We start from the raw sequence: 13,460 nt of genomic DNA, 5'->3' as shown, positions 1-13,460 counted from the left end.
TTAAACAGTCATTTGAGAGTCCACACTGGAGAAACCCCATTTGCCTGTGAGCTCTGTGGACAAAAGTTTAGCCAAAAGACAAATTTAAACAGACACATGAGTGTCCACACAGGACAGAAGCCTTTTGCTTGTGAGCTGTGTGGAAAAAGATTTAGCCAAAAGACAACTTTAAACAGACACACGAGAGTCCACACAGGACAGAAACCTTTCGTCTGTGAGCTCTGTGGTCAAAGATTTAGTCAAAGGTCCAGTTTAAACAGTCACACGAAAGTCCACACGGGACAGAAACCTTTTGCCTGTGAGCTCTGTGGACAAAGATTTAAGCATAAGACATGTTTGACCACTCACATGAGAGTCCACACAGGAGAAAAGCCTTTTGCTTGTGAGATTTGTGGAAAGAAATTTAGTCTTAAGTCAAGTTTAAACAATCACACGAGGGTCCACACAGGACAGAAGCCTTTTGCCTGTGAGCTCTGTGGAAAACGATTTAGCCAAAGGTCAAGTTTAAACAATCACATGAGAGTCCACACAGGACAGAAACCTTTTGCCTGTGGGCTCTGTGGACAAAGATTTAAACGCAAGAAACATTTAAACTCTCACATGGAAGTCCACACGGCACAGAAAGAAGTAAGTTAAAGCTGCAATAGCAAATCTGGAAAATGGTTTAAAACATTTTTATGACTCTTAACAGAATCAGCTTTATTGCCAGTGCTCCAGCGTCCCGAAGCACGTAAAATTGACGTTTTACAACAATGTTCTAACGTGAGACAGCTGTACATATCAGTCCATCCATTCATTTTCAGCCTCTTATCCAGAGTCGGGTTGCGAGGGCAGTAGCCTAAGCAGGGAGGCCCAGACTTCCCTCTCCCCAGCTACTTGGGCCAGCTCCTCTGGGGAAATCCCAATGAGTTCCCTGACCAGGTGAGAGGCATAGTCCCTCCAGAGTTTTTAAAATGAGGCTGAAAACCTACTTTTATGATCTGGCTTTTAATTCTGTGGGTTAGCAATTGTTGATGTTTTATACTTTGTAATTCTTATTTGTGGTTTTAATTATGTCTGTGGCGCTATATGTTTTATTGTTTTATTCTTTTGTTGTACAGCACCTTGGTGGCATGCTCATGCCTGTAAGGTGCTTTATAAATAAAGGCTGATTGATTGATTGATTGATTGATTGATTGATCGATCGATTGATCGATCGATCGATTGAGAATGTCTTAGGTCTCCTCCTGGTTGGACGTGCCCAGAAACCCTCACCAGCGAGGTGTCCAGCAGGCATCCTGACCAGATGCCCGAGCCACCTCAACTGACTCCTCTCGACGTGGAGGAGCAGCAGGTCTACTCAGAGCCCCTCCCGGATGACCGAGCTTCTCACCCTATGCCTAAAGAAGAGCCCAGCCAACCTGTGGATATAGCTCATTTCAGTCACTTGTATCCGTGACCTCGTTCTTTCGGTCACTACCCAAAGCTCATGACCATAGGTGAGGGTAGGAACGTAGATCGACCGGTAAATCGAGAGCTTCGCCTTCTGACTCAGCTCTCTCTTCACCACGACAGACCGGTACAACACCAGCATCACTGCAGATGCAGCACCAATCCACCTATCGATCTCACGCTCCAGTTTTCCCTCACTCGTGAACAAGACCCCGAGATACTTAAAGTCCTCCACTTGGGGCAGAAACTCATCCCTGACCCGGAGAAGGCATTCTACCCTTTTCCAACTCAAGACCATGGTCTCCGTTACGACTGGTTGGTGGAAGATGTGAAGGAATGGTACCAAGAGAGGGACGTGTGCTTACGGTGGTAAAACGTTTTTATTAAACAAAGACAAAAGGACTTTCAATGCGTTCCAAGCAAACACTGAATTATACAGAAGCAAGGCTTTGAGCACTCTTAAGTGGTCACACACTGGGTTCTTAGTGTGATTAACACCTAAATGAACTTTGTGTTGCTGATAACCTTTATAGATGAGTGTCTATTAGTGCTGTTTGGCAGTTTAGTGCAACTGAATTTAAATGTAATATTTCAGCCCTAAACTGTAATTAAATCTCCATCTTCAGGGTAAAAGGGCTCCACAGCTTATTGCTTCCAGGGTGATGTCCTGCTGAGTTTCACCGCACCTCCACCTGGCTCAACCACTCACTTGACACGTAGGTGCTCGAAACCACTCGCCTCCTTAAGAAAAATGTCCTCCTCCCCTTTTTTCTAATAGAGGTGAAACAGGAAATTCTCCTTCCTGCAGTCACCTCCTGAGCCGTGTCTGTGACTGAGAAACTCAAAAGATTGGCTCTTCCAATCATTGCCTCAGTGCCGCTCCATCAGTCCTCCAGGCCACGCCTTTTCCTGACAGGAAGTGCCTACCCATGCCTTGACTCCCACTTTAAGAATATAGTACATTCATTAGGGCACAAGTAGCTGAACAGGTTGAGCGGGCTGTCCAGTAATCGGAAGGTTGCAGGTTCGATCCCGGCTCCGGACAGAGAATTCTGCTGTTGTGTCCTTGGGCAAGACACTAAACCCACCTTGCCTGCTGGTGGTGGTCGCCTCTGTCAGTGAGCCCCAGGGCAGCTGTGGCTACATTGTAGCTCATCGCCATCAGTGTGTGAATGTGTGTGTGAGTCATCGACATAAATATACTGGACAGCTACTTTCCATAGACTCCAATAAGTTTTTGTGCTAAAATGGGAGGTGGTCACCACCGCCATTTTGACCATGTCACAGGTTCTGTCAAGCCCAGACAATTCCATAAAAGGGAAGAGAGGTGGGGCTGTAAGGCTGGGATCAACTGACGACACCCGGTCGAACTAGCTACAAGCTAACCCAAAGCTAACGCGGAGGTGGGAGCCGAGTTAACGGATGTAGCCACCTAGCTACAACCAGAGCTAACTCTGTGGAACACCCATCGACCGCATGGAGTTCAGGTGGAGGTTTGCGGCACTTTTTCATGAGACGTACCTTTCTGTGAATAAAAAATATTAAATCGGTAAGTTTATAAGTTATTTCCGTAATGAAAATATATTTTGCTTTGAGCAAGATTTCACTATTTATCACGTACCGTATTTTCAGGACTATTAAGTCGCTCCTGAAACGCACCAGCCATTAAATGTATAATGAAGAAGAAAAAAACATATATAAGTTGTATTTGGGGGGGGGGATTTTTCTTACAAAATCTGAGACCAAGCATTTCACATTGCAAGACAAGCACCGGTAACAATAACCAAATAATGCGCCGCAGCAGCTCGCCACGGTCTCCAGCAGAGGAAGGCGGTGTTTGAAACCCTCCCAGCGGGACAGGGGAACTCATTCTTGGGTCGGAGTCGGCCCGCAGCAGCGCGGTGTAGCCTACATATTTTGTTATATAAGTCGCTCCGGAGTAGCAGGACCGGCCAGACTATGAAAAAAAGGTGCGATTTATAGTCCGGAAAATACGGTAGTTATTAGTATTAGCAGCCTAAATACATTTCATATATTTCCAAAACGTAATGCTTGTTTGTTTCTTGTACAGCCAAGTAGCCTTTATTCTGGACTCAGTACAATTCACCAAAAGTAAAGAGACATTATACAGATGAAGTAAGCACAAGATAACTTACTGGAAGAAACAGAATTATTATCATGAGAACCAGAACAAGACAGCCTGATAACAGTCATGTGAAAATAACAGTTAAAAAGTATGTATGTGTAATAGAAATAAAAATATATTAGAATTAGTGTAACTCACTGTGATCCAAACAATAAATCAGCCATAGCTGATTAGTAAATATGACATGAGGTCTGGGAGTTTTCAGGTTTCATTCTTTTATTACATTTTTTTCTTAGATCTGTTAAAAGGTCACCATGGCAGCCTGTGTGTCTCCAACATCAGCTACACAACGCAGCAAGTGTAAGTTCCAAGTACCTGTCTCAACCACTTTATGTATGGTGTTGTACTTTAAACAGCTCGGCCAAACCTGTTATTTTTTCTCCATAGCCATTTGGATCATCGGAGACAGCTGAGTGAGGCGTGGTGCCCAGAGAGCTGCAGAGACCCTCAGACACAACCTTGGCCTCCCTGACGTCCGTGTCTCCTGGTTCGGTTGGAGCGGACTGAGGTGGAAAGACCTTCTCCCCTTCTTTTTCAACTCCATGCATGGAAGAGCAGCTCCTGATCTGCGGTGTGAATCTGGTGAAGATGATGGAGGACCTGCACCGGCTTCACCTTCTACACCCTCAGATCACATTGTTGAGAACTGTTCTTCCTTCACAACCCAATGTTGCACTCACTCTGCAGCTCTCTGGGCCCCTTTTATTATTTTAAGTATTTGTTAAATGTCCCGACACTTTGTGTCCTGTTATTTTATAAAATGTGACGTGAAAAAATAAATATTTTTGCTCAATTACTGGAATTTCTTTGGTTAAGACAAAAAAGGAAGAATCATTTATGCCAAGTTGTTTCTACAACAGGCCTGTTTTAAGTCCAACAGTTTCTTAGCAGCCAATAGAAATGTGTTCTTTACTAACTTTACTTGGTTTAAAAATCTTACTAAAATAAACAGAGTGCTGTATTGCAAAACCAAATCATACTTGTTATGTAAACATTAGCTTTGTAGATATTTTTTACAGATAGATATTTGTGTGCTAAAAAAACCACAAACTTCAATAATTTGTCATTTTTTATTGAAAAACAATAAAATACAGGTATACAGAAAGTGTGAGAAAATTGGGCCCAACCCGGAAGTACCGTGGAAAGGCCTCAGTAGAGCCTCGGTCTGGCTTGGAAACTGTTCCGGGATTTTGAGTCTCTGTGTGTGTGTATTCTTGTTTTGGATATTATTTGTGCAATTGTTGGACAAAATGACTTGCTGTGGCATTAATTGCATTAATATAGCGTCCAAGGAGTCTGCACTTCATTTTTTTCTGTAAGTAAAATTATATGTATGTATTTTAGGTCACGGCTGCCTTTAAACTAGCTGAGTTTATCAAAGTAGCTAGCTAACTATCATTCTAACATGTAGCATGTACTGTTTAACCATGAAATTTAGATGTAAAATACGGTAAAATAATTAATAGGGCATATGTCGATGAGTAAAAGGGTAAAACCCAGTGCATTTAACATAAAAATGGGTGTAAATATGACGGAGCTCTTGGAGGGACACTTCTGTGTTCCATTCTTCCACCCGGTTCTCCCCGGCGGTCAGGCCGGTGCATGTCTGACCGATGCTGCGCCTGTCTGCTGCGCGGGCTGACCGCTCGTGGAGCTCTCAGACTCGGAGAGAGACCTGACCGCAGAAATACTGCAGCTCAATTCCCTACCTAAATGCAAAGTTTGAGAGACGTGGTTCACTTCATTTAGCAAATATCAGCCTGCACTGCCTTCGGGCTGATTTGTCAAGTTCACAAAATGTGGAACGGGATGTAAGGTTGGAATCAGCGGCAAATCGGAACATATCTCGAAGCCCTGGCCGACGAAATGGTCCACATGACTGTTACTGTCAGGCTCGGGGAAAATTCGGGTTGTTTTTGTGTCAGTCGGTAATTCTGCTAACAGTGACTCTAACGCAGCGCTAGTTGACAGACAGCATTACAGAGTGAAATCCAGCTTTATACCACAGCGTGACCCGGTTCTGTGAGGAATTCTGTTCAGGAGGTCACATTTCAGGCTCTCCACATCATATGTGACTGACTTTTACGTTATAATAACTATCACACACTAGGAATGTTATAAAGCGCCTATATAGGACAGTGTCTTTTGTATATTATCTGACTTTATAAACCAACAGCAATTCAGTTCAATTCAAGTTTATTTATGAAGCGCCAAATCACGACCAGAGTCGTCTCAAGGCACTTCACATAATAAACATTCCAACACAGGTCAGTTCATTAAGCCAATCAGAAATAATGTTTCCTATATAAGGAACCCAGCAAATTGCATCAAGTCACTGACTAGTGTCAGTGACTATACAGCAATCCTCATACTAAGCAAGCATGCAGCGACAGTGGAGAGGAAAACTCCCTTTTAACAGGAAGAAACCTCCAGAGAATCCTGGCTCAGTATAAGCAGCCATCCTCCACGACTCACTGGGGATGGAGAAGACAGAGCACACACACACACACACACACACACACACACACACACACACACACACACACACACACACACACACACAATAATGTGTCTATAGTTATATTGTGATGTCTTAGTAAATATTGTATTTGGTGAAAGATAAACTTTATTGTATTTATCCTAGTGGATCTATAATTAAACGGGTAAACTAGTAGTAGCACATCCAACGTCAAGGAAAGTAAAAAGTTATTATCAGGAGAGGGAGAATGTTTAAGTGGTTAGCAGCAGTGTGCTAGACGATGGCCCCCTCCATGAGGCCACCACAGCTCAGCAGAACATCGTTGTAGCTTCTTCTGGGGAGAAAAACACTTAGAGAGAAAATAAAGTTAACAGCTGAAATAGCAGGAAATAATACAGTTAAAGAGCAGACTGTAGAAGAAAGCAGTAGAGTGTGGAAAGTGGTCAGTGTATCCTCCAGCAGTCTAAGCCTATAGCAGCATAACTACAGAGATAACTCTGGATAATCTATCCTAATTAGATGGAGGCATGTTGGAGGCAGGGCAAGGGAGAGCCGTCTTTACCGACTGTACACTCCACCTCCCTGTACTCCCCCACTTATCCAGATTTAGGCTAACATCAGATTTTAACCATAAGCCCTATCAAATAAAAATGTTTTAAGCCTATTCTTAAAAGTAGACAAGGTGTCTGCCTCACGGACTAAAGCTGGGAGCTGGTTCCACAGGAGAGGAGCCTGATAACTAAAAGATCTGCCTCCCATCCTAATTTTAGATATTCTTGGAACCACCAGTAGACCTGCAGTCTGAGAGCGAAGTGCTCGGTTAGGAACGTATGGAACAATCAGATCACTGATGTATGATGGACCTTGATTATTAAGAGCTTTATATGTGAGAAGAAGGATCTTAAAATCTATTCTGAATTTAACAGGTAGCCAATGTAGGAAGCTAAGACAGGAGAGATATGATCTCTCTTTTTAATTCTCATCAGAACTCTAGCTGCAGCATTTTGGACAAGCTGAAGACTTTTAACTACATTCTGTGGACTTCCTGAGAGTAATGGATTACAGTAATCCAGTCTTGATGTAATAAATGCATGAACTAGTTTTTCAGCATCACTCCTGGAAAGTATGCTTCTAATCTTAGCAATATTCCGAAGGTGGAAAAAGAAAATCCTACAAACTTGTGAAACCTGGGATTTGAATGACATGTCCTGGTCAAAGATAACACCAAGGTTCCTTACTTTGTTCTCGGAGATTAATGTAATGTCATTCAGGTCAGGTGATTCAGGTCTGGATTTCTGGTCCAAAGATGAGAACTTACGTCTTGTCTTGATTTAAAAGCAAAACATTTAGAGTCCTCCAATTTTTTATGTCCTCAAGACAAGCCTGTAATCTACCCAACCGATTAGGTTCATCAGGGTTAATGGATAAATATAACTGAGTATCGTGAGCATAACAGTGGAAGTTTATCCCATGCTGTCTAATGATTTGACCAATTGGGAGCATATATATAGTAAAAAGAATTGGTCCAAGCACTGAACCCTGTGGTACTCCGCAAGCAACCCTGGAGTATGAAGACGATTCGTCATGTACATTTACAAAATGAAATCTGTCAGACAGGTAGGATTTAAACCAGCCTAACGCTGTTTCTTTGATCCCTACAACATGTTCAAGTCTTTCTAAAAGAACATTGTGATCAACTGTGTCAAAGGCAGCACTGAGATCTAACAAGACTAGAACAGACACAAGATTCTTATCTGAGGCCATGAGAATATCATTTGTAACTCTCACTAATGCAGTTTCAGTGCTGTGATACTCTCTAAAACCAGACTGAAATTCCTCAAACAGAGCATTAGTGTTTAAATGCTCACATACTTGGATGGCCACTATTTTCTCCAGGACTTTGGATAAAAATGGAAGGTTAGATATTGGTCTATAATTCATTGGGTCATCTGGATCCAGAGAAGGCTTCTTAAGTGAAGGATTGATTACAGCAACCTTAAAATCTTGTGGTTCATACCCATTTACTAAGGATAGATTGATTATATCTAGAATGGGGGCAGTAACCAAAGGAAATGCATCTTTAAATAATTTGGTTGGGATTGGATCCAAAATGCAAGTTGAAGGTTTAGATGAAGCTAGTATTTTTGATAACTCTGAAAGCTCAACTGGATCAAAACGGTTCAAGCACAAATGAGGTTCTACAGTTACCTCTGATGCTGCCTCACTTACTGAGGAAGAAGAAATCACATTAGGGAGGATGCTAAAGATTTTGTTTCTAATAGAATTAATTTTACTTGTAAAAAATCCCATGAAGTCATTGCTGCTGAGGGCTAAGGGAATAGATGGCTCAGAGCTACGATTCTGTGTAAGTTTAGCAACTGTACTGAAAAGAAATTTAGGATTATGCTTATTCTCCTCAATTAGTGCTGAGAAATAAGCAGTTCTAGTTTGTTGAAGCTTATTTTTATAAAGCACAAGACTATTTTTCCAGGATAGGTAGGCCTCCTCATGGTGCGTAGAGCGCCATGTTCTCTCCAATTTCCTAGAATTTTGTTTTAAGGCTCGTAAATGAGAATTAAACCAGGGAGCCAACTTCCTGTCCCTAATTACTTTCTTTTTTAAAGGGGCAACATAATCTAATGCCACACGTAAAGAGGAATTAACATGATGAACTAAGGCATCAATTTGTGAGGGGCTAGAACTGAAAATATTGCCCTCTGCTACGTTCCTCTGAGATGCTGAGGACAGTAAAGATGGAACAGTTGATTTAAAAGACGCAACTGCGTTGTCAGATAGAGACCGACTATAGTGAAATTTACTTTCATGTCTCGAGAACTCAGTTATAAAAAACTCAAAGGTTATCAGAAAGTGGTCCGAGAGGACTGGATTATGTGGAAAGATCGTTATTTCCTCACACTCTATGCCATAAGTCAGAACAAGGTCCAATGTATGATGGCAGGAGTGGGTGGAGCTATGTATTCTTTGAGTAACACCAATTGAGTCTAAGATATTACTAAAGGCTACATTGAGGCAATCATTTTCGATGTCCACATGAATGTTGAAATCCCCCACTACAATGACCTTATCAGTATTTAGCACCAAATCAGATAAAAAATCAGAGATCTGATCCAAAAACTCAGAGTAAGGGCCTGGTGGACGATATAAAACTACAAACAAGAGTGGTTTTACAGTTTTGCTATCTGGATTAGGAAAACTAAGAATAAGATGTTCAAACGAACTGTAGCTATTAATCTGTAAGGGACTGATTAATAAGTCCGAATGAAAAATGGTTGCCACTCCTCCTCCTCGCCCTGTACTTCGAGCAATATGATGATTTAAATAATTTGAAGGAGTCGACTCATTTAAGCTAACATACTCCTCTTGCTGCAGCCAGGATTCTGTGAGAGAGCAAAGAGATCTGATTATCACAAATCATGTCATTAGCTAACAAAGTCTTAGAAAAAATGGATCTAATGTTCAACAACCCACATTTAATTTTTCTAGTTTTCTGCTCAGTTGAAGTTGTTCTAATATTTATGAGATTTCCATGATTTGCTTTATTAAGCCTGATATTTAATCTGTGTGATTTTGGCCGTGGGCAGGACACTGTCTCTATGGGGTAGTGGGTGGGTAACAGTACAGAAGCTGCAGAGGGGTGGGTTAAACTACGACTCTGCTTCCTGGTCTGGACCCTGGGTAGTCATGGAGGACTAATAAAACTGGCCATGTTCCTAGAAAGAAGAGCTGCACCATCCAAAGATGGATGGATGCCGTCTCTCCGCATCAGACCAGGTTTTCCCCAAAAAGTTTTCCAATTATCAATGTAGCCCACGTTGTTTTCAGGACACCACCTAGACAGCCAGCGGTTGAAGGACAGCATGCGGCTAAACATGTCGTCACTGGTCCGATCAGGCAGGGGGCCAGAGAAAATTACGGAGTCTGACATTGTTTTGGCAAACTTACACACCGAAGCAACATTAATTTTAGTGACCTCCGATTGGCGTAACCGGGTGTCGTTACCGCCAGCGTGAATAACAATCTTACTGTATTTACGCTTATCCTTAGCCAGCAGTTTCAGATAAGATTTGATGTCGCCCGCTCTGGCCCCAGGTAAACATTTAACTATGGTTGCTGGAGCCTCTAATGCCATGTTTCTGACTATGGAGCTGCCAATGATCAGAGTCGGCTTGTCAGTGGGTGTGTCACTGAGCGGGGAAAATCTATTAGAAACGTGGACGGGTTGGTGGGGACCCACGGGCTGGGTTCTATGCTTCCTGCGTACCGTCACCCAGCCGGCCTGAGGTCCCGGCTGCTCAGGTTCCACTGGAGGGTCGCTACGGGGTGGTTCTGAGCTAGTTAGCCCCGTGCTAGCTAAGTAGCTATGGCTGTTTACAGGTTTTTCAACAGCGCGGAGCCGGGACTCCAATTCCGACACCCTCGCCTCCAAAGCTACAAAAATGCTACATTTATTACACGTACCATTAATCACTAAAGGAGGCAGAGGAGTAACTAAACATCTGACACAGAGAGCAAGAGATAGGAGACGGAGAAGCAGAGACAGAAGTAGCCATAGTCGTGCTGAGGCTAAGCTAACTGGACGAGCAAACTGTTCAACACCAAATAAACTGCGTGCGAACTCAAATGGTTCCCTAAAGGCTAGGTGGAACAACAGAAAATGTGTTTTAGCGTGGTTATGTGCTACAATAACTCAGAGATATCCAAGTACAGAGAAATTAAATCAGCTTTAGCGAGCCCCAAACACCAAACAGCTACACGTAGTGACACTGAAAACAGGAAACAGGAAACGCCTTACCGCCAGGTGCAGCCAACAATGTGCTTCTGTTTTTTTTTTTTTTTTTTTTTTTTCAAAAAATCCCCAACCGAGGAGGGGGGAATTAGAGCTGTGCTGAAAGCATCTGGGGTCTCATTTATCAAGCTTGCTTACGCACAAAATGGGGTCAGAAAACTGCGTTAGCAACGTTCCATGCAAACTTTGGGATTGTGATGGACAGAAGACGGAAGCTGTCGAGCTCCGAGGGTGTGGTGAGTGGACACCAGCTGGTCCTCGTTATCAAGGGCGTCAGTTTGTTTTCAGGATTGCTGGGGACAATAACCATACACTTGAGTGGGGTTTAAAACTTGCTGGGGACAATAAAGGCTTTTTTTGAAAGTGGGGGGGACACAGCTGCCAATCACAAATTTTGCCGGGGACATGTCCCCGGCGTCCCCGGTTAAAATGACGCCTATGCTCGTTATGGATAACGAGGCCAGGGAGGATAAAAGGGTGACAGACCTACTGAGAGGTGTGCGTGGTCGACCTGTCATTGTGGCATCGGACTTTGGGGGGTGGGGTCGTTCGCAGCCGGGTAGGGCTGCCGGCGACGAAGATAGCTGAACAGGTGTTTAGTGTTCCAGCGCCAGGAGGGAAGGCTGGTCGCCTTCTTTAGACAGTTAGGGCTGGGCATAGGTGATGCCAAGGCCGCGCCGACATCTGCCGCTACGGACTCTGGCAGTGGACTTATGTTGTGGATTTACCCGCCGTCCTCGCAAGCTACACCCCGGGGCGTTGGACGGCGTTGGAAGCTCAGACCCCGGGGACGGGGGTCACACCATCCGTGACAGCTAAGTACCGCTGCTTATGTGACTCATGCTGGACAGTTGGTTTTAGAAGAGAGGGCTTGGGCCATGGTGTTTTATCGTTGTGTTTTATTATTGATTGTGCAATAAAGTGTGTCTTTTATAAGCCGTTGCCTACTGGTGGTGTGTTCAGGTTCTGACCGGAGGGCAAGATATTCTGCCCGTGCTGCCCACGGCTACTTTTATTACAGGATTTATGAAAGAAAACTTAGCGGAAAAATGTGCATAACTTAAAGTTGACTAAGGACCTGGCTTACACACATGCTGGACATGGAGAGCACCTGCAGTGCTGCTGCTGAGAAGATACAGTTATGAACTCCTGCAGCATTATCACTTGTACCGCTTCGTTTTCACACAGAACAAGACCCCCCCACACACACGCACACATGCACGTGCACACACACACACACACACACACACACACACACACACACACACACACACACAGCCTGAATGGCAGGATACGGAATGCAGAATATCAGCAGGGGGACAGATTGAGACAGAACATGCGTGCGTGACAGTGTGTGTCCTGTCACTGTGAGCCGATCATGTGACCTGGCTACTTATACAGGGGAGATCTTCATTTGGGTGACTGGTTAGCGGGCATGACTTTCACCCGGGAGTCTGGGGTTCAAATCCCAATCGGACCATTTTTGATATCTGCCACAGAGCTCTCTGAAGAAGTCAGCATTGACGGCTTCAGCAACGTTGTGCCACTCCGTGGATTTTCTCTTATTTGTTTAGTAAAAGCACTTCCTTTCATTTCTCCACCTCACCCACAGGTACCTCAACTTCTGCTTGTGAAATAGTGTTTCCTTGATCTGCCTTGATCTACGGTCGCCATGTCATTGGCGGAGTGCTGCAACAGCCGGTTTATGTATATGCATGAGGTCCACAAGGCATTTTGCATTGACCATTTATGGCAGTAAGTGGGCGTGGTGAGGGTGGGATGTGACTAAAATGCAGCTGAAAAACATTCTCGTTAGTCTCTGATTTATGAAGCGGAGATTGCGTGCAGCTGTGTGTCCTCCATGTTTGATAGATCACACACCTGCTTGGCATAAGAACATTTTATTTGCTGAGCTTAAGTACGGTTTAATAAGGATTCTACGCCATGTTTGATAAATGAGACCCCAGGTCTGGTCTCCACTTGTGTTCTTTTATAGGTTTATGGACTGCGGTAACTTGTGGTGTGCCACTGAAGCTTCATGAAGCGCTTTGAAGCATTTTCTACTGTGCCGGGACAGGACTCGAGGCCACAGACACTTCAGCCATGGCGCCATCTAGTGGAATTAAGCAGTATTACTACGCATTAACCTCCGGAGACCCAAACTGTTATTTGGTGAGATTTAAAAGAAGAAACATATCTAGCTATTACGAAAGCATCTCTCATTAATGGAACCAAAGTAAAATAAAACTGAGTCAATGTCCTAACTAAAGGAAAACAATAAAAATCAAAGTCAGTATCAAGTGTCTCATAACAACAAACAGTTGGAGAATAAAATTCTGTAGAGTAAAAAGCCAATGGCCACATATGTGGACACAGGGCCCGAGGAGGTAAGAAACATACTTTGCATACACATTTTGTCTGAGGATGTTGGCTTTTTCAACCAGGAGTCCTGATCAAAGTGCTTTTTTTGTGTGTTGCTTATTTTGAATGTTTTTCTCTTCAGACCTTGTGTGCACGGTGCTTTTAGTATTGGTGAATCGGGGAATGCTGCTTGTGCTTGTGTTGTCTTGCTTAATCTCATAATAAGCAAACGAGGC

At 43.5% G+C, this 13,460-nt stretch overlaps 1 protein-coding gene across 3 annotated transcripts in view; it reads left to right on the top strand.

The window, feature by feature from the left end:
- Positions 1-1,159, top strand: part of LOC107373514 (gastrula zinc finger protein XlCGF57.1) — a 21,345-nt gene extending 20,186 nt beyond the window's left edge. For all 3 annotated transcript variants that reach the window (XM_070548585.1, XM_070548586.1, XM_054737506.2), the window contains one exon: positions 1-1,159. This exon is cut by the window's left edge and continues 836 nt beyond it. In XM_070548585.1, coding sequence (XP_070404686.1) covers positions 1-636 — 636 coding nt within the window. In that variant the 3' untranslated portion in view covers positions 637-1,159.
- Positions 1,160-13,460: the final 12,301 nt, after the last annotated feature.

Source organism: Nothobranchius furzeri, chromosome 2, assembly GCF_043380555.1.
Source record: "Nothobranchius furzeri strain GRZ-AD chromosome 2, NfurGRZ-RIMD1, whole genome shotgun sequence".
Classification (NCBI taxonomy): domain Eukaryota; kingdom Metazoa; phylum Chordata; class Actinopteri; order Cyprinodontiformes; family Nothobranchiidae; genus Nothobranchius; species Nothobranchius furzeri.
Note: the sequence above shows the minus strand (reverse complement) of the source record. Positions and strands in the feature narration are given on the sequence as shown.